At 46.3% G+C, this 24,368-nt stretch overlaps 1 protein-coding gene across 11 annotated transcripts in view; it reads right to left on the bottom strand.

The window, feature by feature from the left end:
• The window catches only part of OBSL1 (obscurin like cytoskeletal adaptor 1), a 64,466-nt gene that overhangs the window by 18,156 nt on the left and 21,942 nt on the right, over positions 1–24,368 (bottom strand). For 6 of the 11 annotated variants that reach the window (XM_083726565.1, XM_083726569.1, XM_083726568.1 and 3 more), the window contains 9 exons: positions 20,538–20,810; positions 16,172–16,444; positions 15,016–15,288; positions 14,489–14,764; positions 11,800–12,075; positions 6,623–6,898; positions 4,279–4,554; positions 1,964–2,239; positions 1,123–1,398 (listed from right to left, as the gene is read on the bottom strand). In XM_083726565.1, coding sequence (XP_083582691.1) covers positions 1,123–1,398; positions 1,964–2,239; positions 4,279–4,554; positions 6,623–6,898; positions 11,800–12,075; positions 14,489–14,764; positions 15,016–15,288; positions 16,172–16,444; positions 20,538–20,810 — 2,475 coding nt within the window. The remainder of the gene's footprint in view (positions 1–1,122; positions 1,399–1,963; positions 2,240–4,278; positions 4,555–6,622; positions 6,899–11,799; positions 12,076–14,488; positions 14,765–15,015; positions 15,289–16,171; positions 16,445–20,537; positions 20,811–24,368) is intronic. The other 5 variants (XM_083726570.1, XM_083726572.1, XM_083726571.1 and 2 more) reach the window with 1 other exon arrangement.

Below are 24,368 nucleotides of genomic sequence, written 5' to 3'. Positions count from 1 at the left end.
CTCCACCACTGGGCTCGGGCCCCTTCAAAGCAAAGTCAACTCCACAATCGCTAAAGTGCAAACCCAGATGAGGTGGATCAAAGTGGGGGTCCAAAGAAGAGACATAAGCATGCAGAAGAGGCCTGTGTGCTAGAGCTTTGGTTGCTACTTATTGTCATAAACCATGAACTGCCTTGTTGGATCAGAGCAGAAGCCCTTCTCACCCCATATTATGTTTTCTACAGCGGCCAGGCAGATGCCTCTGGAATTATACAAGAGCATCGCAATGGGGATCATCTCACTGCTTGCCCCAAGCACCTGGGAATTAGGTCGATATTGCCTCTATGAATAGAGACAATCTATTTAACTATCACTTCTAATAGCCACTGATTGTTCTCAGTGTGTGGAGGAAAAAATACAGGCTATTTCTGAAACTGGCCGGAGGTCTGTCTCTTCTATATCAAGAGCTACCAAACAGATAACACTAAGCAAAGCTTCAACTCCACTTGCAGTTCTCTCCTGCTGACTGCCCCTGCCACATCCCTTTGTAAAGAAAGCCGTCAGGTTTGGAATAAGACTAAATTAGCAATTGCTCCAGGCCAGCCTTCTCCAACTTGATATCATCCAGATGTTTCAGACTACATTTCCCATCAACCCCAGACAGCATGGAAATTGTGGTCCAAAACATCTGGAGAACATCAGGCTGGTGAAGGCTGGACTAGCCAGTAAAGGTGCAAGGCTCACTGGGAATAGATACAGGTTCACTGGGAAATACAGAGACTTTGGTGAAGCAGGCTCCTTTGACCATTGTGTAGAAGGGAGAATTTCAACCCACGTGGCTTATCCCAGTATGGTAGAAGCTGGCACACCTGCCATAATTCTCCCTTTAACAAAATCATTTGATGCAGGCTTCCCTGTGTAGTGGCGTCCAGCTGAGGCTGATGGGAGTTGTAGCCCAAAGTATCTGGAGGCCACTATGTGGGAGAAGCATGAAATTAATAAAACATCCTCACTCCATTTTGAGTCTCACAAGCCATCCTAATTGGACTTGCTTCCTTTTGTTCAGCCCATCCCACAGAGCCCCGAAGTGCTGCCAGTCTCATATGGGATTGCCTTCCATGTTCCCCAACACAGACCTCTCACCTTTGACACTCAGCTCAAAGCGCAGCTGGTCATGATGGGAGTGGCATATGTACTCTCCAGCATCTGCTTTGCCCACGTTGCTCAGCAGAAGGCTGTGGACCCGGCCCTCTCTGCGCAGCTGGCACTGGTCGCCCGCCACCAAGGCCCCTCGAGGTCCTTCCCACCTCACCATAGCTGGCTCCTTGGAGACGATGGCAGAGAGCACTGCACTGCCACCCTCCAGCACCAGCACCTTCTCTGGATGCTCTGGCTTGGGAACAAACAGCACGGGGGCCTCTGGCGGAAGAAGAAGAGGATTAGAGAGGGTAGAAGGTGGTCAAAATGGTCTCCAATATCTGCCCAGCTGAGCCAAGTGGTTCCTTCAAATCCCCACCCTACATCTTGTCGATTGATGCAGCTAACTCCACTTCTGGCTTTTCTCTTTAGTTGTTCTATGAGTGTCACGCCAACTCTCCCTTGTTACTGGGGAACACAGGAGACTTCCATCAGACCTTGATGTTTGGTCCATGAGTTTCCCCCTTGCCCCACACCACCACCAGGGAGGAAATACCTTTGCAAGGAGGATATTGTAGGTTGATAGTTCACAGGCTGCACGTGGGACCACCCTACAGCTCCTAGCACCAAACACATGCTCCTCCTGCCACAGCACCTTGAGATACCACACACTTTTCCAATCCTCCTCCCACTGCCAATGTCACAGAATGGAATTGCCACAATGGTTGCCACAGGCTTTCAGAAACATAAGGAAGATGGAGGAGGAGGGGGGACTTGGTTCTGGAAGCTTCTCTTTGCTACTGTCGCCCCATCAGGCCTAGAAAGGGAACTGGTGGGCCCATCTTACCTTGCACATACGTTGTGAAATGCAATTCATCATCCCCAGTGTCACAGGTATAGGTGCCGCTGTCACCTGGCTCAGCTTGCCTGATGGTGAGGCTGCGTATTGCCCCCTCGCTGCTCACCACAAGGCGTGGCCCAGGATAAAGGGGCCGCATGTTTTTCAGCCACCGGACAGAAGCTTTCTCTTGGGAGAGACGGGCAACCAGGGTCATGTTCTCTCCTTCCTGGACTTCCAAAGGCACATGGGCATCGTTCTTGTTCACAATGTGGACAGGGGGTGCTGGTAACAAGAGATAGAAGACCTCCATCTTAAGCAAGGCAGGGGACATTTTGCTGTCCTGTGAAAACGCAGCCAACCCCACTGCAAAGCAGGCAGGCTGGTGAAAGGAGGTGGTCTTGGACTTGTGCCAATAAAAGGCAAGAAATTGTCAAGGGTTGCTGTTTTTCTTTTTTTAAGCTGTAGCTCTACAGCTACAGGGGTTGTATTTTACATAAACCTCAACTAACATATTTTCTCCTGGATCATTTATTTTGTGATAGCACTTTAGTACATAATTAAGATTGCCTGGCACAAATTCAGCATTTCTAGACAACAACATATGTGGCTTCCTTCTATTAAGTATTAACATTTTGTTTGCAGAAAAGATCCTAGAGAAAAGAGGTCCAGCCTCTCAAATTATAATAATCAAATACAACAGCATCGCTGGAAAGTGCAATTTGGATTTTCTGCCCCAGGAGTCAAAATTCCTGACATCCACTGTGCATAATTTTCTGTTTTCAGGTGTAAAAATGGCATCGGGGGAATTTTGCCAAAGTGGCAAAATGTCAGGGAAAACCTGGATGTATGGCAATGTGATGGAAAAGGCAGTGGAAACAGCTTCAAAAGCTTAAGATCCCTATTTTGGGGGGATGTTTTCCCCAAAAGCTTAATAATTTGGGTTAATATTTAGCTAATAATAATTAGCTCGACATTTTTGAGGTCTCAACAACTTTGTGGGTGTCAGGAATTTTGCTTTTTGAAATATGGCAACCTTAACATATGCAACGTCAGGGAACACTTAATCCAGAGGGAAACTAAGTAGGACTCAATAGTCAGTAGCAAGACTCCATGGTTGCTCTTGTTGCTCCTACCCCTTCTTACTCATACCCATTTCAGGAAATAAAATAAATAATGTAGGGCAAGTGCATGTCAGAAAACTCGCTTCGTTTATATGTGGTAGCAAAATTTCACTGCTTTTGGTGAGCATTTGTATGTTCAAAGTCCTGAACTGCCCTGGCAGTGGGTGCCACAATGAATGGAGCTGAGCGTTTGCCTCAAGACAAAATCCACAGCCACTCTAGAAATGTGTCCTGCTGCCCCCAGCACTTGTTTTTGCTCTTTGGCTTCCTCTTCTCCCCAAAAGGCATGGTGCCCAGTCCCAGATGCCAGAAAGGCCACTGCTTCAGCCTGCTGGCACCCTACCTTCTTGGCAGAGACCACTGGGATTACTTCCCTGCCTCTCCTCAAAGCACCTGGCCTGGCCTGGTGGGGGCAGCCCTTGACAACTCCCTCCCCCTCACACTTAAGAAAAGAAAAACAGCCTCCAGTCAATAAGGCCTCCCTTGCTTTCAAGGAGGGCAGCATTTGTTGGCAGAAGGTGCAGAAGCAGTGGCGCCTGAGAATCGGCCAAAGTTAAATTTAACCCCCTCACTGGCAGAGTGCAGATAGAGAAGCAGCCTGAACCCTTCACTTGTCACCTGCCGCGTTCTATTACTAAGTTCCTCTGAGCCTGAAGGTGGGAGCACAACTCCGGCTCTCTGTACTAACCTCCCAAATGCTATCGATGAAGCAGGGGTCACCACTGTGGCACCCAAGGGCATGCACGCACCCCCAGAGACCTTCCCTGGTGCTCACAGGGTCCCCTTCTGTTGAATTTAGGCTTGAAAGAAGCATTCTTTGTAGCCAGTAGAATAGGTTATGGTGTGTGCTTGGCTGTGGGTGGGCGGGTGTGTATGGTGCCTACAACATGCCCATGGATCCAAAAAGGTTGGCAACCCCTGCCACAAAGCAAAGAAACCAGCCAAGGCTGGCCCAACCACTGGACAGAGTGAGGCAGCTGAGGCAGCAGATTTTGGGTCATGAAAGGGCAGCAATTTGTTAGCTTGCTTTTTGACTACCTCTGGTCCAAGCAATTGCACGACACCAGCTCCTGAGTTCTCCATCCAGTGAAGAAGGAATGGGATAAGCAACATTTCTCAGCTGCCCACCTCTCTGTAACCCTGATTTTCAACCCCAGTCATGGCTTGCCAGTTTTCTCACTTTTTCTGACGAGGCCTCACCTGCCACTTTAACTATGGACTCCATTCGGTCAGTGCCTGCATCGCACACATAGGAGCCTGAGTCTCCCGGCTTGGCTCCAAGGATGGTGAGTTGGCGTTGTCTCCCATGGGCTTCAATGCGCACACGCTTGCTGGGTACCAGCTCCTCCCCATTCCGTAGCCAGCGCACAGCAGCACTAGGCGACGACACCTTGCAAGCCAATACCAGAGCCTGTCCGGACACCAGCGAGTGGTGCTCTGGAACCCCTGTGTTTCCCACAATGGAGATGGGAGGTTCTTAGGAAACAGAGAAAGAGACAAGGTGTCACAGCGCAGGGCACAGAAAGGGCCTGCAGGTCTACAGAAAGAAAGGCACACACAACCACCTGCCATCCGGTAGTCATAAAGAGCCCACAGAAGGTGAACACAAGCACCAACACAGATAAGATGGAGCAGAGGGGGCACAAAGGAATACCACACAAAAAGGTGGGGAACATTGTGCTTTGCGGACCCAACAAAGGATGAGGCAGCAAATTTCAACCCTATCTCACTTCCTTTCCACCATGAAGCAGGTCCAGGTTTGGAGGAGGGGAAAACTAGAGATTCCTTTAAATGGGCAGAGCCTTAAAAGCTCAGTGTATTCACATGAGACTGATTTCAGAGGACACATGAAGGACTGGTAGGCAGTTTGCTATGAAACATCAAACACCAGCGCATTAGAGCTCATACACTGTGGAGTTCTCACTGCCCACAACTTGCAGCCCTCTCAGCGTCCAGTGAGGCCTGTCACGCTGTCCAAAGATGGAGTGATTTCCTTGGGACTCTTTCCTGGGTGGGCAACTGTAACAACACAAGAGGAGTCCCGCTGGGTCATACCAAAGACTTCTCTGGTGCAGCATTCTGCTCTCAAAATGGTCAGCCAGATGCCCAAGCAAAACACAGGTGCAATTGCCCTCTTCCCACTTGTGATCCCCAGAAACTGGCATCCAAAAGCAGACTGTATGAAATATACTGGAGGTAATATACAGTGATCAGGATTAGCAGCCACCAGTAGCTTTATGACCTGATCCAGGTCACTTCCAGACAACCTGCTTATAGAGCATGTTTGCACCAAGTCTGCGGGGAGGTTTTTTTATTAAGTATTCATTCTAATTCATTCTAATTCCTGAGGAGATTATACAATTCTGCATCAAGCAGTTGTTTTCTGACCTTTTCCAGTGAATTTCCCATCACTTTCCTTATCACAAAAGGTCCAGTTTTTGGGGAAAGAGGGTTTGTTGCAGGATCAACCAAATCAACTTACTTTGCGTAAAAAAACTGACAGTTTGGAAGTGCCCCCTGACCCCAGAAAAGAACTCAATCTGCCAGGGACTTGTCCTTTGTACTCTTCTGCCACTTAACAGGCACCTTCTGAGTTTCCACATTAAGTGGTTAAAACCCATCTCTTAAAAAAAAAAGATTTTACTATATGATTTTATATTGTAAAATATAATGATCTATTTCTATCATACAGCGGTATCTAAATATTTTTATATATAACAATATATAAATATGTTCTCAACAGCAGTTGGAGATGAGGTGCTAGTATTCTCCAAAACCACCAGCATTCTTGAAAATAAGCAAGTAGATATGCATTTGCTTGGTTTTCGTAAGTAATTCATGTAGAATACAGCTTTTTTGGTACTGTATGTTGATTGTTGTTGAGCTGCTGGGTTTTCTTAAAGCACCAAGTATCCACAACCCTCATTATTACTGCAAACATCAATAAGAACAAGTTTTAACTCATAAAATCACCATGGATGATGGGAGATTATTTGTTGCAGAGATCCCACTTAGCAGGTGCTTTGAATGATAAATGTTACAAGATGTTATATCAGTGGCATTTCATATAGAAGCTGGAGATGAAACTATGAAGGCAAGCTAATTACATGCATGTTGGTGTCAAGGAGAAGAAACTGAATGCTATTGGCATAAAGAAGCTGAGGCAATAAATTACAGGATATGAATTTCCCACTCTTTCTTTTCCTAACATTATGAGGATCCCTCCGAGATTCTATTCAAGAGACACTGAGAATTTGTGGGCAACATTACAATAGCAGCCAGAACTGTAGTTGATGGAAACACGAAACAAAAGGTAATGACTGTGAATAAGTTGACCTTTTGCAAATGTACGTGGGAGGACAAATTCCCATCGAAACCTTTTTCTCTCTTACTGAATTTAGATTACTGAAATCATATTGAAGCAATCTGTACGCTGGAACATGATGCTCTTTCTGCTGTGAGACTGCATTATTGCCTTGAAAAAAATGATTTTTTTTTTAAGGTTCTCAAAAGCGGCCCCTCTCCTTCCAGGCCCAGATCTTACCCTCTACCGTGACGTAGAAGATGAGGCTGTCATCACCACTGTCACACAGATACTCTCCTGCATCACAGCGCTCGGCTCCCAGAATCACCAGCGAATGGCACGCGCCATCCTGCTCCAGACGCACACGGTCTGTGTCCTGCAGCTTCTCTCCATCCTTGTACCACTTCACCTCTCCTTTAGGGCAAGACAGCGTCACAGACAGGGTCAGGTCCTCCGAGGTCAGGCAGCGGTGCTGAGTCTGCAGTTCATCACGCCCCACAATCCGCAATGGGGGGTCTGCCAGCATAAACAAAGGTTCTGTTAACTTTCCACTGCTTCTCAATCCAGTAAACATTTTCATAGCGCTCTTACTGTGCAAAGCATTCTGCAATCCATATTGTGTTCATCCTAACAACAGCCTCCCTACCCAAGAGACTATTTTTTTCCTGGTTGTACATAAAATGCATCCTAAGCACTGTGTCGTTTAAGAGAACTGGAATGAAATGAAGTGTATCACTTGGAGCACCTAAATTCCATGGGTTTAACCAATGTTATATCATTCTGAGGCTATGGGTCCATTTGACTTGGGGATGACTTGCTGTTTAGGGTCAGTCCCAGTGACTTCAGTTAAGCACCAAGAAGGCTTGCTCACAACAGTGTCAGGGAGCAAAGAGTCCTGGGCACAGCAAAGAATATAACAACGACTGCTTCCATTTTCTATACAAAAAATGTGTGAGTATACTGTTTTGGGTTTTTTGAGCCAATGGTCAGGTTTACAATGTTAAATGAGATTAAGATCAATTGAAATAAACTGGGCGTAGGAGTTTAAGTGTAAGTGATATGGAGGGCACTGCCATTTTCAGATGTCAAGTTTAAATTGACTTTGAGCTGCCTGTCTCAAACTAGCTATGCTATATCCAATCACTGCTCATGCAGAAGAAAAGTGGAGAAGAGGCACTGGTCAATGCAAATGACGTGAGCATCCGGGACACTGTAGGCTTTATATGCCTAACTGAAGCAACATGTGAAAACATATCCTATCCTCCTCTTACAGAAGCCTCCCAGGGGTCTCTCATCCAAGACCATGTCTACACATACACCTTCAGCAGCATCACGTACGTGTGTGTGTGTGTGTTGGGGGCACTTAAGATGCCCAATTGCCTTGGATTTTTGCTCCTTTTCTTTCCTTGCCTTCATAACAAATTCTTTTTGGCTTGTGAGACAAATTCCCATATCAAATGTGCATCAGGGCATAAGTTTTCCTTAGCTGTGTGTAACCAGCACACTTATCATGGGCCATGCAATCTTTCTCCATCTCAAGTTTATTAATTGACGGAGTTTTCCTTTGGGGCTGCTTGCTTGCTTCTTTACTTACTCTCTCCCCCCACCAAAAAAAAGTCGAAGAACATCCTGTCTCCTGGCCTCCGTCCCATCATTTGGATATGAGTTCTGAGAAATTGTCTGATAATCACTTACATGCTGATTCTACTGAAAACAAATCCACTGCCAAGACTGCACGCCACTGCCACAAATGCAGTGCCACCTAGAGGCCAAAACTACAAAGCACAGCAGACATTTCCCCCCACTCAGGACTCCTTTTGTTCTCATCAGCACACAGGGTTGTGTACACACTCCCATTGACTCTGCATCCAGGGCACACCCACCACTGGTTTGGGAAGCTGTGTACACATGACATTAGCCACAATCCACATCTATCCTGCAGCTTCTTGAGAAATACTGAGTTTAGATGTGTTTTCCCCCAAACGAGCTTTAATACAATTTGAAAACTTAAGTCATCTTAAGACTTCCATGCCCCCTCTCTGCCCACTGGCATGGACAGACAGCAGGCAACCTGGAAACACATCCAGCTGTAATGATGTGTATGACAACATGCAAATATGATTTGAAATGCAGCAGGGACAAGACCTTGCTGCATTTTAACCAGTAATGTGTACACAGTCCAGCTCACTTTTAATCAGTTCTCGTCAAAGTGTTAGGGGTGCCAATGCATACTTTATGGAATGGCCATGTGTCTTGCTTTGCAGACAGCATTCCTCTTTTTGAAGGCGTTCTTTGTCTGAAGGGTGTTCCAATCCAAGTAATGTTTTAAAAAACTGAACCCTGAGAAGGGAAAGCAGTAGGAGGGTCGGGCGGAGGTCTTGACATTGCCCATCAACAGTGAACACCTGAACAACAGACTGAGCAGGCTCATAGTCACCCTGTGGAACTCCCTCTCATCAGATGTCAAGGAGATAAATAACTATACAACTTTTAGAAGACATCTGAAGGCAGCCCTAGATAGGGAAGTTTTTTATGTTTGGTGTTTTATTATGCTTTTATTTCTTGGAAGCTGCTTAGAGTGACTGGGGCAACTCAGTCAGATGGGCAGGATACAAATAATAAAATCATCATCATCATCATCATCACATGCAAATCTGTGCCCTCATTTGTGGGGGCCCTCTGCTAATACCACTGTTAACTACTCCAGCCTCTATGGTGGCTGATAGCATTCCTGTGGCTAAGCATTTCCCTGGAATTCTGCTCAAAACATACTGGATGTCAAAAAATGTGTTGCAGCTATCCTCAATTCTTCGTTTTCCTATGTGGAATTTGCATTCCCCTGCCATCCCCAATACTGTAACTATCAAGTCCAGCTTGGAGAACTGGCTGTGACAAACCAATAATAAGGGAAAGGCACTTTCTTCATGATTGGCAGGAGAGAACAGAGAAACCCTTGTGCCAAAAAACGACAACTGTCCCTCTATACTCCTGTGACCAGAAGTACCATTTAATTAGATACTTCCTGTTGAGCTTCCTGTTTGCAAACTACTGTTGCTTATTGGTGTGATGTGGGGTGGAAAACATTTTTGGCACCAAGAAGCTAGGGGGTTCTATCTGAGGAGAAAATGATCTCTGAATCCATGCTATTCATTATTGCCTTGCATTAACCCACCTTAATCGTGCCAGATGCACTCATAAAAAGTTTTCACTTTCATCAAAAAGTTTTCATTTTCATCAAAGCTGGCAACAGTCCTATTAAGAATACCCTTCTCTAAGCAAAGCAGCAAGGGCATGGGATCCGGTTTTCAATCTCAAGGAAGTGCAGAACGAATACTGTTCATCTCCTTCACATTATGAACCTCTACTTCACTGGTAAATCATAAAGACACCCCACCCCCACCCCACAAAAACATCATACACTCCTACTAAGCAGCTGTTACCTATCTAATAAACTTTCAGAGTAATCGAGTCTTAGGGGTTGGACAAGACCAAAAGTCTTCTTCAGCTTCTTCTCTGTGGCTGAAATGAATCTACATAGCAACCTCTTCCCCTGCAGTTTTAACCACATAGCAACCTCTTCCCCTGCAGTTTTAACCTTTCACATAACTAAGAGAGTGCATCACAATCAGAGAACAAGTCTCACACCAAAAGATAACTGCATGTAAAGAGTAGCTCAATAAAGCAACCTAGACAGGATTGCTACCTTTGCAATGGCCTTCAACGGCCACACCATTTCTTATCACTGCAGCTACATAACAAGAAAAACTTCACCTGTTGGTTTCAGCCTGCCATTCCTCTGCATACAACCTCTGTTGGTAAAATACTGTGGCAATCCTTAAAACCAGACAGTTAAAGCAAAAGAAATGGTCCACTCAGGAACAGCAATAGATCTGAACTGGTATCAGGAAGAAGCAGGGCTTCAAATCCCCTCCCAACCCAACACAGCAGTTTTTTGGACTGGGTAGGAGAAACCTTGGTATGTGGGTCATATTAGAACCCTCCTATCTACAATGTTCCAGGGAACCAGAGAGCATTTTTATTCAGTTCAGCTACATTTTTATGGGTTGTCCATTTTAAAAATTGAGTTCTAGGGCATTTATTTTGGCAAGCGAGCATAACAAGGAAAAATAATCCCCTTCCATTCATCGAAGTGATCTCACCGCTGCTCTGCACATGCTTTCAATAAGCTGATGGTGATGATGGAGCAAGAGGGGATCTTGTGTGCATGAGGAAGAGTATTTTCAAATCAATATGTATGAGATGAAACACCTTGTTTCTGTGCACAGAACTCCATGAACCTGACATTTGTGGTTTTGGGTCGTCGGCCTTGAGTGTGAAGCCAACTTCAAACCCCAAGTCTCCCAAGCCTAAATCCTCACCTCACCACACACAACATGCATGTCTGTGGTTGTAGCCATCTCTAGAGCCTCAGAGAAAGAAAAGGGCAGCACAAGTCACTTTTGTGCCAGGTGTAGGAAATGCAAATGGTGCTCCCCATAGTAACGGAAGGGGGGGGACCCATATCCCAGAAGAAGAGGAGCCTTTTTGCTGGTGGTGCTCCAGCTTTGAAACTCCTACATTGTATTTTATATTTTGGCTCCAGGTTAAGATGTTCTTCTTATTTGCCCTGGCTTTTTAAATGTACTGTATTATTATTTACTGTATAGCTGGCTGCATGGGTTTTGGTTTGTTCGTTTTGATCTTGCATGTAACAAATAACTGGTGATTAGCAATAACCCAAAATCTGCTACTAATGATAGGGCTGCATTTGTAGTACGTGAAGTGCTTACGAACTCATGCTCAGAACAACATGCACAAGCTCTCTCTGGACAATGAATGATGTGCAAACATACTAGCGGGAATGACAGCATCAAGCGGTACAGGAATGCAGAAAACACAAAGAAAAGCCAGCGCACTTCTAGGCAAGCCAAGAAACCAGAAATCCAGGGCAGAAGATCACAAAAAGCCAATGTTTAGAGCAAACACTTCCCGTAGACCTTAATGGTCAGGGGTGTTTGTTATGAGTCTACTGGCAAAGAATGCTACCAAAGTCATACAAGATGAGATTGCAGGCTCAGTTCCTTAGGAAATAATACTGTTATGCCTCTGCTTTCATTACCAAATTAGAACCTGTCTGGATTTAGGAGATGCTGATGCCCAGAGCACCGGCTCTGGGGAATGTACAGCCAGTCCTCATTAATAAGCTCCAGGACAACTTTGCTCTGTACAGAAGGCAGTGCAAGGAACGTGGCCCACAATGAGAGTGTCTGGGGTCTGGAATGGGTCAGTACATGAAATCCATCCCAGCAACATTGGCTTGGAATTCCAACACCCCCCTGCCCAAACTACCTCCCACCCACACGCTTATCTCAGCTCCCTTCCCTGGTGCTACCAGGGTCCCTGAGCACTGCACTCACCAGACACCTGGACGGCGAAGGCCATGGTATCATCAACAGCGTTGCAGGTGTACTTCCCAGAATGCTCTGGGCCAGCTGCAGGGATGACCAGACACCGCCGGGCACCCTCTTCCTCCAGGATGAGGCCGCTGTTAGCCTCAAGCGTGACACCGTCCTTAACCCAGCGGACTGGCGCATTCCCATGAGAGAGCACACAGGTCAGGGTCACTGTCTCCCCCGTTGAGGCCTTCAGGACAGAGGGAGTCCTGCGGGGCTGCACGATCTTCACAGGGGGCTCTGGAAGGAGAGGGCAGGCAGCCCAGATATGAAGCGGCCACAGGCAACACTGCTGTTGCTGGGCCACACCCACAAATTTTTCACTGGAGGGGCATGTGGGAGAAACACTGAGGAAACCCTATGCGTAACTGAGTATCACATACAGTTTGGCCTGACTTCCCCAAACATAGGTCATTCCAACAGTTCTCCAACTTCCCTCTCCAGGAATTATTTTAAAGCCATACTTTTAAAAGGGCTGCTAGAACTCAAAGCAATGCTGGAGGGTGTCTGTACGGTTAAGAGTGGTTCCCACAAATACACCTGGGGGTGGTATTAGGCCTTTTTGCTGCAGCGCCATGCTAGCAGCTTATGCCCAAACATTTGTAGCTGGAGTCCTCTGTGCAGAATTCAACTCCTTCTACAGGTTTTGCCAAATTTATATACTGGTCAGAATAAATGTTTGAGAGCTGTTTGAAGTGTAGCCATAGAAGGATGCGCTCATGCAAATAGCATTGTTGGATCCCCAAACGACAAGGGAGATTCCCTATTTAGGTAGATGGCCTATTTATTTACTGCTTCCTTAGAAACACATTTAGCAAAGCTCTGGCATTTCCACAGTACACAAAGCCAAAGCTTTGGCCAGCAAAAGCTCATACAATGCATTGTAAATAAATGTTGGTCTAAATAAGAGTTATTATTTTACTGACCCTGTGAATTTTGGCCAGTGGGGATTCTCAAACCACCACTAGCACTATGGAGGCCAATCCCTAAGAGATGGGATCTCACGGCGAACACATAACATGCATGCACAGAATGACAATCCCTCCTTTGTATTGATTATTTGAGCTCTCTCAGGGTTTGCCTGCAAGAGCACAATAAGTTTATCTATAAAGTAAAAGGTACAGTGTCTACGGCTTTGTAGTTCGGAAAAATGGTGAGAAAGGGGGACATGACAGAAGTACATACAATTATGCATGGTGTGGAAAAAGCGGACAGAGAGAAGTTTTTCTCCTTCTCCTACTAGAACCTAGTGTGACCCAGGGAAGCTGAACATTGGAAGATTCAGGAGGACAGTCAAAACTAAATACCTCTTCACGTAATTAAACTATGCAATTCACTGCCAGAAAATGTAGTACTGTAATGGCCACCAACTTGGGCAGCTTTAAGAGGGGTTTAGGATAAGGCTATTTGTCACGATGGCTGTGTACTACCTCCAGTGAGAGACGCAGGATGTCTCTAAATCCCAGTCACTGGGAATCCCAAGCAGGGAGAGTTCTGTTGCACACATGCCTGATTTGTGGGGCTCCCCACAAGCATCCGGTTGGCCATTGCGAGGACAGGATGCCAGACTAAAAGGGCCTTTGGTCTGATCCAGCAGGCCTCTTATGTTCTCATTAGAGAATACTGTAATAATCTGCTGGTGTAGATTTAGTTGGCATAACGCTTGCTGAACATTTATGGGCGTCAATGTAAAGGTAAAGGGACCCCTGACCATTATGTCCAGTCGCAGACGACTCTGGGGTTGCGGTGCTCATCTCGCTTTATTGGCTGAGGGAGCCAGTGTACAGCTTCTGGGTCATGTGGCTAGCATGACTAAGCCGCTTCTGGTGAACCAGAGCAGCACACAGAAACACCGTTTACCTTCCCGCCGGAGCGGTACCTATTTATCTACTTGCACTTTGATGTGCTTTCGAACTGCTAGGTTGGCAGGAGTAGGGACCGAGCAACAGGAGCTCACCCTGTCGCGGGGATTCGAACGGCCAACCTTCCAATCGGCAAGCCCTAGGTTCTGTGGTTTAACCCACAGCGCCACCTGTATCAGTGTAGGTACTTCCAATAATAAGTTCCAATTGCACTGTACTGAAGAGGGACGAGCCCCTGCTAAAATTTAAAAGGGCATATATGTTTGTGAAGGCCAGACATTGTCTGATGGGGATGGAAGACCGACAGCACATTGAAACTTTCTTTGGATCACCTTATAAGAAAGGGTATAAAGAGACACAGCGTAATGGCACCTCTGTGTCTCTTGTACTATTCCATTTGTCCATGGCATTAATTCTGTTTCCAGAGATTTTATGGATATAATATACATTGTGAGTGCTTTAATATTAATTCTGTGCCCAAATCTATACACTAATATATAAACCCAGATTTATGGCTGGGACTAGACCAGGGCAAATAACAAATGACCTTTCATCTGCTGTTGCGACTCCACTAGCATGGCTAATGTCAGAGGCCACAGGTTCCCCATCCCTGGACAGGAAAGGCTTCATTTACAGATTAGCCAGTTGTAATTCAGTCTGGGCTGTGTTGGGACTGGTGTGCTTAGAATTTAAGTTTCTGCACTGGTTTAAAGTTGAAACTGGGTTAGGGCTTTGGATGGTTTTTCTCCTACTTCTTCTCAGAACTGCAGGTTCAAGATCAGAGTGCTCACCTGAAACTCTGACATCAAAGGAGACAGACTCATCCTTGGTCTCGCAGATGTATTCACCAGCATCTTCAGCACTTGCCTGCAGGACAACTAGGCGACGCTCAGCACCTTCCATTTGAAGCAACAAGTTGTTTGTCTCATCCACTTCCAGGCCGTCCTTGAACCAGCGCACAGGGGCATTGGGAATGGACACCTCGCAGCTCAGCTCCAAGCACTCAAATGCCTGTATATGCTTCTCTAGTGAACGCTCCACTGGGTGCAAAATCTGCACAGGTGGCTCTACAAGACAAATGCAGGAATATATGAGTCTTCATCCCCCGTGTGATATGACTTAGAGCCACTTTGTTCTAGGAAGCTCTGAGATAGAACAGAAAGGACAGGAACCAGAAATCTCAAATATGGCTTCCTCTAATTAGCGAAGAACGAACATCATGGTTAGTAGCAAGAGACAGAAATCCATACCCAAGTCAAAAAGGAAGGGTGAATTTGGGCACAAGATCACTGGGACTGAACCCTGGAGACTTGCTTACCTGTGACAGTGACATTGAAGAAGACAGTGTCACCCCCAGTGCCACATGCAAACTCCCCTGTGTCCTGAACCTGGGCCGCAATAATAACCAGACGGCGATGAGGCCCTTCGCTCTCCAACAGGAGGCCATCCTTTTCCTCCACCTCCTCTCCGTCCTTGTACCAGCACACAACAGCATCAGAGCAGGACAGCTCACAATCCAGCACTACACGCTCTGAGACCCGATAGGCATGGGCTGCATCTGCATTGGAGTGCAGAACTCGGACAGGTAGCTCTGCAGGGGATAAATTTATTTATTTATTATTGCATTCATATCCCATCTTTTCTCCAAGGTGGTCCCTCCCCTCCATCTTATCCTCATATCAACCTTGTGAGGTTGGTTAGGCTGAGGGACGGTGATTGGCCCAAGATCACCCAAGGAGAATCATGGTTGATTGGAAATTTGAACCTCGTTATACCAGGTCTTAGCCATTACACCACACTGGATCTCCATCATAATACCACCATAGCATAGAAATGTCATAAAAGCATAGAATAGAGAGTGAGGGCATCATTTCTTATGTGAGTTGTCGGGGGAGCAATGGAACAGGAGGCTCAGTGCTGTGCATTTCAGTGGAGCAGGAGATAGTGAAAGGGGCCACTTGGATGAGGTACAGGGGGAAAGCAGGGATCTTGGTGTTTGCAGCATGCCTGCTGTTTTAGAGGAGACTGGTGCTGCTGAGGTCATTAACAATCAGTTAGGTATGGGACCTATAAATTACACAAAAATGACAATGAAATAACGAGAGCATGAAGAAAGGCAGAGATATGGGTGGCCTCAAGTAGATAAACTTGGTTCAGGTCCTAAAAGGGCAATGAAGAGAGAGACTGGGCAGCTGTTCTGAGAAGTTGTCACTAGCTCCTGAGTTTTTTCAGCCAGGAACAGCACTTTAGGTCTAATAGCATTTTTGATCTTCAACTGGTGGGCTGGGACCCTAAAAGAGGTCATGACCTAACATAAGGTATGTTGCACCACCATACAACTAGATGGTAAAATGGGGGGGGGGATAAATGGGTCCATTTGAGTTTAAAATGCATATCAGGTTTGGGAAAGCTGGAGACTACTGGTTTAGGGCTTGCCTCATGCACTCCTTTGACATTTCTTTGACTCAACTCACCATCCACCATCACAGTGAAGTCCACAGTGTCATCAGCTGTGTCACATGTATACGTCCCTGAATCCAGGGGGCAGGCTGAATGAACCAACAGCCTCCGAATGCAGCCCTCTGATTGCAACGTGAAGATGTCATGGTCCACAGGATTTCCATCCTTGAACCACTGGACAGTAGCATCAGAGGCAGAGACTTCACACTCCAGGAGGAGAGGCATCCCAGTCAGGATTGTCTGGAGACACTGGGCCTCTGAGACTGGAGCGATGTGCACCTTGGGAGCTGAAGAGAGACATTGTGAATGGGAGTGTTCCTGTGGCCACAGGAAGGAGGACACATGATCTCAAATTGACCTACAGGGAATCTGTGCTATGGAACAAAATATCCTATCTCAGTTGCCCCTTTGATTTATAGAAAGGGCTCAGTTTCTGAAAGGAGAGGTGGGCTCAAGAATAACTAAATGTCATATCCTCTGACCTGCAATGCCAAATTAAAGGGCCTGGTAATTGCTCAGAGATGTGGGTGTGGGGAGACACTTGGCACATGCTCAGAGGCACATTGTTTTCCTGCTTCCTAGAGTTCAAAACAGAGCCCTGGTTATGAGCGCAGGTGAAACAGAAAGCCTTCCAAGGGGTCCAAGCCCCCTGGCACTTTAATTGGCACTTCCCATATTCAACTGAGTATAACCATTTGTATGGCAACCAATGGCAGACAAACAGGATATTACTCTGGACTCGTGTGGGCAAGCAACTTCCTCGATCATAGTTTTGCTTCTCAAATAGTGGCTTTCAAATAGGGAGCAGGAAGTGAACTCTATATGTTACTCTTGTCTTTTCCTCTTCCCCTGTTTCAACAGGCTCAACTTATACCAGAGGTGCAGTTGAGTGGGATGTGTCTCAAGTTACAGCAATTTGTAATGTTGAACCAAGACGTTTCTCTGAATTGTGCCTTGGAAAAGATCCAGAGCTGAACTCCAGTTCCCTGATGAGGAGCTTATTCGAGTGCCCGTGAATCTGACAGACAACCGAAGAAGTTTAAATTAACTTTACTGAGAAGTTAAAATGAAAGCACAATATGTAATTGAATCGGTATTGAATGAAGAATTGATATTCAGAGGGGTATGCAGAAGGTAATTCAATTTACAACCAGCGATAGTAACTTTTAGGTGAGCCATAATTCTCTTCTCTGACTTGATCGTCCATTGGGAAAGAATTTGCTTTGATCATTATTTTAGATTTTGCTTTTATTGTTTATTATAGCTATTGGTTGTTTACTGCATATATTCATTATATAAAATATATGTGGGTGTAAGTGCGTATATAATAATGTTGGAAACTGTGAAAAATTGCAGAGAGCATTAGGTGGGCGGGAGAGAGAAGGACATCATCAATCAGTGGGCCACTGTAGCCCTGTTAATGTTTCCAGTGCATGGCTAGCCTCATCCAACAGATTTGGAGGAGGATGGATTCCCACAGGGGTCCATAAAGTTGCTGGGTAAACACTACTGTCAGTGGAAGCATTTCCGCCTGCTGGGCGGAACTATCTCCCCTCTCTTCCCCTCTCATGCTGTTCTAGGGGATCTCCTGACCCTGCTGAGTGGATCTGGGGAGGGAGGGAACACATGAGGAAGGAGTGGGGGAGCACGGGGTGGGCGTTGATGGAGGATAATCCTATTGCAGTAATAGGAGCTCTTCCACTGGCTTCTGCTAACACAACAATTTAGTTGAATCTGGACCAGTATCTTGAATAAATACAGACGGGCAAAATTTTCAAGTGTGACAACCACTGCTCTAGTAGGCAGCTAGTGGGCAGGTTTGCTGGGCAGTAAACAGCAGAGGAAGAGGATAGGAGTGTGAGGGTCTGTGATGAGTCAGGAGGGATGGAGCAAAATCTTGGTTTGTTGGGTGGGGATGTGGGGAAACCCTGCCTCTATCCAAACCTGCAGAAATCACAAGGGTGTGAAGGCCATGTTGCTTTCATGATGCCAGCAAATGCTGATAAGGGAGAGCAGTGTAGAGCTACAAGCCCTCAGCCTCTGGAGCCAGGATGTAGGGTGAAAAGGGAAGATAAAGGCTGGTCTGCCATATGCTCCCTTCCCACCTCCCGCATTGTGCCAGATGACAGCACTTTTAGTTGCATGGCTCCCCACTGGATCCACAAAGCTGCAATGATAACTTCTTTCTCTCACACAAGACTGCAGGAGCATGGCAGGGGGGGGAGGGGGAATGGTCTTTGTAAGATAGTGAGAAAACTCCACCCACTGGGTCATGATGCAGTCAAAGCTGGAGAGTGGCTTGCTGCGGCCATCCTCTAAGCCAGGGGTGAGGTTCCCCACCTCAAGCCCAAAAGCCAAATGTCACTCTCTGGTCTCTCTATCTGCCTTCCAGGGTTCTCCCCAGCTACACAGCCTCTTCCCAGGCTACCACACCCTTCACTGGTGCTGCTCTGCATCCTTCTCAAGTGTTTTTGCCTGGGTGGGACTGCAGCCTTGAGAATTCTGATAATGCCTCTTGCTTCTCTGGATGGAGGACAAAGAGGGTCCTTTGAATGTGTGCAGAAATCAGCCTACTGCACAAAGGTGAATTTTGTATTTGCTGCTCTGCCCACTTTTCCTTCTGCCCACCACTGGCATGTGGCCCCCTGTAGGTTGCCTAGAAAGGAGTGTGGCCCTTAGGCTGGAAAAAGCTTGCCCTGCCCTGCCCTGCCCTAAGGCCAACACACACCTCCACAAAGATCCAGGGCTTAAGCATGAGAATCAAGCCCACAGACACATACCTTTGGCCCACAGAGCCATGACAGGATCTCCACAGCTACTGCAGTCCCTGGCTCTAGAGTTGGGAAGGGCTTAGCTTAAGCACAGAAGCTGCAGTAGGGCTCATAGGGCTCAGCACCATGGCTTGGCTTTGGGAAAAGCTAACTAAAGCCAGACACTCATATATGATGCAAATGTGCAGCATGGCACAGGATCCGTGTTGTGCAGCAAAACCAAGTGTTGGATTGGAATCTAGGAGAGACATTTCTGTTCATTTCTCTGGGTATCTTGTAACCCTCTCTGAGCCCACTCAGATATGGTAGGAAAGACAATATATACAAACTGTATTGCTTTTCGTTATTTTCAGTGTTTCTTAATTTCATTTTCTCATGAACATCTATTCCTCTTTCAATACATATTCAATTACATATTGTACTTTCATTTAAACTTCTTAGTAAATATCATTTAAATATCTCTGCTTACCTCTAAGGCTCAGGGGTGGCCCATGGGGGGACAAGAGTTGACTTCTGTCTCCTCCCCACCCTTTCCAATACATGAATCAATTAATAGAAATCTGAATCCAGGCCTATCAACTTCCACTTTCAAAAGCACCCACTGGGTGCAGCTCTAGCTGGCTTCATTCACCAGCTTCTGCTCTAACCACTGAACCCATATAGCTCTGTTGTGGAGCATATGCTTCACATGTTAGGTTCATTTGCCAGTGTGCCCAGGTAGGGCTTGAGAAAAAATGTGTCAAACCCTGGACAGCTGCTGCCAATCAGTGTAGGCAACACTGAGCGAGATGGACAGGTTGTCTGGCTTAATATAAGGCAACTTCCTTAGAGTTTTTTTCAGGACGTAGCACAGGAAAAGCTCAAACTGGTATTATCTCTGCCATATGGTTCCACAGTGAAGTGCAATACAGATTATAGAAGCTAAATGCAAATCTGATGCCTGGAATTTGAGCTCAGGTGCCCATGCCCTTGGAGCATAGGAAGCTATCTTATACCAGGTCACGCAACTTGTAGGTCTAGCTCAGCTTGGGGAACCTTCAGCCTGCCAGCCAAATTAGGCCTGGCAGCAGTCCTTATTTTTCCCCAGCCACACCCTCCCTCCCACAGCTGACATCCGCAGGTAAAGCTGAGGCTACTAAGGGACAATGGGGAGCCTTAAAGCCAGCTCCCAGTTGTTCCAGTGCAAGTGGTGCTTCCCTTCAGTGCCTTCTAAATTCTCAAGCAGTCAGTCTCTGCTGCAACTGGAGCTTACATTTGCTGGTGATGAATTTAAATTCAGTGCCAAATGCCAGCCTGCAGGGATTAGCTCCAACAGTGAATTCAAGCTGGTGTGCAAAGTGAACTATTTCACCTGATGGCATGCTGACATCAGGTGACTGACAGGCGGGAGGGGCTGACCACCTGCCAAAGTGGCCCATGGAGGGTGTGGGGACATCAGAATCTGGCCTGTCGTCTAAATCCAGTTTCCCACCCCTAATCCAGCTCAGTATTGTCTATTCTAACAGAAGCTTAGCAATGGGCTTCAAAGTGGGACTCTGAGGAAATATATGCCATGTATCAGAGTGGTAGGGAAGAGTCCTAAGGAAGGCGCCACTGTACATTTACTAACCTGCAACTGTAACCACAAAGAAGGCAGAGTCAGTCCCAGTGTCGCACACAAACTCGCCTGAATCTTGCACCTGGGCTGAGGCAAGGACAAGGCGTCGGAGGGGCCCTTCGTTCTCCAGCAGCAAGCGCTCTCCCTCTTCCACTTCCTCCCCATCCTTGTACCAGCGGACAGGGGCACTGGAGCAGGACAGCACACAGGACAGCACCACACGTTCAGAGGCCTGGTAAGAATGGGATGCATCTGCGTTGGAGTGCAGAATATGCACAGGTGGCTCTACAGGGTGCATGAGAGAGAGAGAGAGAGAGAGAGAGAGAGAGAGAGAGAGAGAAAGAGAAAACGAAGTTTCAGGAATTAGAAGCAGATTTGGAGACTGTTGGGGGCAGTAGTGTAGTAGCAAAATCAGAAGTGCAAGGTCCCTTCACAGTTATGTGTCACAGCCACATACATAGGCGCCGACTCCATGGGGCCTGAGGGGGCCCGAGCCCCCTCAAAAATTCGTTTGGGGGGGCTCTGCCCCCCCAATAATTTAAGAAAATTATTACCGTAAATTTCGCTTTATAACACGCAGATTTTTTCTCCTAAAAAGTAAGGGGAAATGTCTGTGCGTGTTATTGAGCGAATGTGTGGTCCCTGGAACTGACTCGCCGGAGCGCAGGGGCAAAAATAGGCAAAAATCAGGCAAAAATCAGATCGGGCGGTCGGGCGGAGGGAAGGCGGAAGCTGCTGCTTTCCTGCATTCTGCCTCAGGGTCTTACTGCCCACCCGCTTCTGTTGCTGCGTTTGCTCAAACTCAACAAAGAGCAGGGAATCCCCTGCCCTCCTGGCAAGCAGAGGGTTAAGGAAAGGATCGAGTCCTTCCTTCTAATTCTTTCCTAGTCACACTGCATGCAGGCTCCAGCCCACCACCTCCTCCTCTCCGTGCTCTAGGGATGCAGGTGGGAGAGAGAGAGAGAGGGCTGGCTTGGGGGGGGGACTTTTGCCTTCCTTTCCTCCCCCCCACCCCGTTAAACTCCTCCCCTGCATTCTTAGCCAGCTGCTTCTCCGCACACCCCTCTTGTGCTTCTTGTCCCTTCTGTGTTTTTCCTTCCCTCCCCATTTAAAACATGGTGACAAAGCACGGATCCACATGGATCCTCAGGATTTTTGCATTGGGTCACCCCAAATTCACCATCAGATCACATTACATGTCCATGGCTACAGTCTGTACCAAAAAAATCACGCACCCACTGTTGCCTGGGGCTGCAATGGTGCAAAAACGTGGTTACAAAGCATGGATCCACATGGATCCTCAGGATTTTTGCATTGGGCTACTCCAAACTCACTGTCAGATATTAAAAATCTTTATAAAATAGAGAATTAAATACATACAGAATGTTAATTTTTCAGTTTCGAAATATTAGTACTAGTTTAGTACTGTATTTCTATATTACTATAGTACTGTATTAGTTATTTTCAAATACTTAAATATTTTTAGGGTGTAAGACCCAATTAAAGCCCGTTATTTACATACAGTATTACAGTATTTACATACAGTATTAGGCATACTGTATTAACTTTATTAACTGTATTAAAGCATTAACTTTGAGATATTATTTTTATTTAATGAACCCTCAGCCTTATTCAAAGTAAGCTTAAATTAGCTATTTCACTTATTAATCAAAGTGCTATTACTGTGCGACAGCAATATTTTATGTTTTATTCTTTTAATGATAGTTTAGGATTTATTTAAATATCATTTCAGTCTTTTCAGAGCTATATATTCACTGCTCTGTAATAGTCTATAAGCATAATTGTTACTGTAAATTAAATTAGCTTTTTACGAAAATACCGTGCGTGTTTATGTTTTGTTTCTTTTTTCAAAGCCAAAAAGTGTTTCAGGCTTGTCGAGTTTCCCGGAGTGTGGAGTTATAGAGAGTCGAGTTTTTGGGGTCCTAATGTTGATCATATGACTCTAAAATACTTTTTAAAAACTTTAAAACTCACTAATTTTAATCTAAAATTTAGAAAACTTCCCGGGGCAGGACCCCGGTATGGGCCCCCCCCAATATTTTTTATAAGTCGGCGCCCCTGGCCACATACCCTCACAGCTATGCCCCTGCTAGGGGTATGCAACTTTCTAAGACTAGACAATAATCTTATAATTATACAATAATAATAATTAAAGATACATTGCAATGATCAATGCAGGTCTTCATTTTAGTTAGATTTACTATTTTCTGGATACATACATGGAAAATGATTTGGAGTGCTTCAGTATCTTCTTTCAGGGTAACAGCACGCCATTCTCCTGAAACTGAAGCACCTTGTGTTTTCAGTGTTCCTAAATGTTTCACGTTGGATCACAAAGTGGCTAAAAAGCCCCCACCCCCCACCCCTTCATGCTGATTGGGTGGCTCTAGAAGATTGGAGACCCTGCAGGAACCCTGCTGCAGAAATAGTAAAGGCAAAGGTAAATAGACCCCGACCATTAGGTCCAGTCGCGAACGACTCTGGGGTTGCAACACTCATCTCGCATTATTGGCCGAGGGAGCCAGCATACAGCTTCCGGGTCATGTGGCCAGCATGACTAAGCCGCTTCTGGCGAACCAGAGCAGCACACGGAAACACCGTTTACCTTCCCGCCAGAGCAGTACCTATTTATCTACTTGCACTTTGACATGCTTTCAAACTGCTAGGATGGCAGGAGCAGGGACCGAGCAACAGGAGCTCACACCGTCACGGGGATTTGAACCACCGACCTTCCGATCAGCAAGCCCTAGGCTCTGTGGTTTAGACCACAGCACCACATGCGTCCCTTGCAGAAATATAGTGTGGTCAACAACCTGGGAAGGTAGCATATCTAGGAGAAGGAAAACTCTGATCCTAAACCTCCACTGCCTCACAGCTATACTCATTCAGAAAGGTTTCAGGAGTAAATCCTGAGGAATAATCTGTACCGGCTGCCTTGCAGGACATGTCTGGGAGAAGAAAAGGCTAAGGAGTAAACCCTATACAGATCCGGACAGGAGTCCCTAAGGTGGTTGGATGGCGTCTTGTATGCCTCCTTCCGGCAACTCCTGCAGCCAAGCTGGTGCCAAATGTATTGCTTTGCTTTGGATCACACCAGTGAGTCTGAGAGTGGTGGTCTTGTCATCTGGGCAGCCCAGGACCTCCATACAGACTGCGTAGGCTTGCGCCCTGAGGAGGTCACTTTGGTGCAGCAAACGCAGCAAAAACAACATGGGAGGCAGCAATTACAAGTTATAAACTCAACCTGATTGGTATTAGGTATAAACACTATGGGTTGTCTTCACCAATGGGAGAAATCATTGTGTCTCACTGGTCAGCTACTGCCTGCTTCATAGCCAGATAGCCCCTGAACAGTAAAGTGCTGACCTGTGACCGGCTGCCTGCTTCAATGGGTGCTTGGAACTCAAAGTATCACATGACAAGCAGAGTGAACTTCTTCCAATCCATCCACCATCAGCACTCCACCCCCCCCCCCAACCTCAGACCACTACACCACTGGTTGGGGGAGGATGCTTGGCAGGTTGTCTTTTTTTCTAACCAAAGTGAAAAGCAGTGGATCAGGAACCAGCTAGCAAAGTGAAGGGGGCAGGAGAAACCAATGTGTCATGGGAAGCATAAGTGTGGGGGCAGAGTGCATGTGAAATAGAGAGGGAAAGCTTACTGAAAATGTCATCTCAGCATGCTGCCACATTTTTGTTTTTTGGAAGGCAGATGCCGTGCTAGGAATTTTTGAGAAAGTGCCTGAAAATAAAGTAGCAAATAACACAACTTCCTTATATTAACCTGTGATGAACCCACATTTATAACAACAGTTATGCATGC

Source organism: Podarcis gaigeae, assembly GCF_964106915.1.
Source record: "Podarcis gaigeae genome assembly, chromosome: 1".
Taxonomy (NCBI): Eukaryota; Metazoa; Chordata; class Lepidosauria; order Squamata; family Lacertidae; genus Podarcis; species Podarcis gaigeae.
This window is presented reverse-complemented; position numbering and strand designations above follow the sequence as displayed.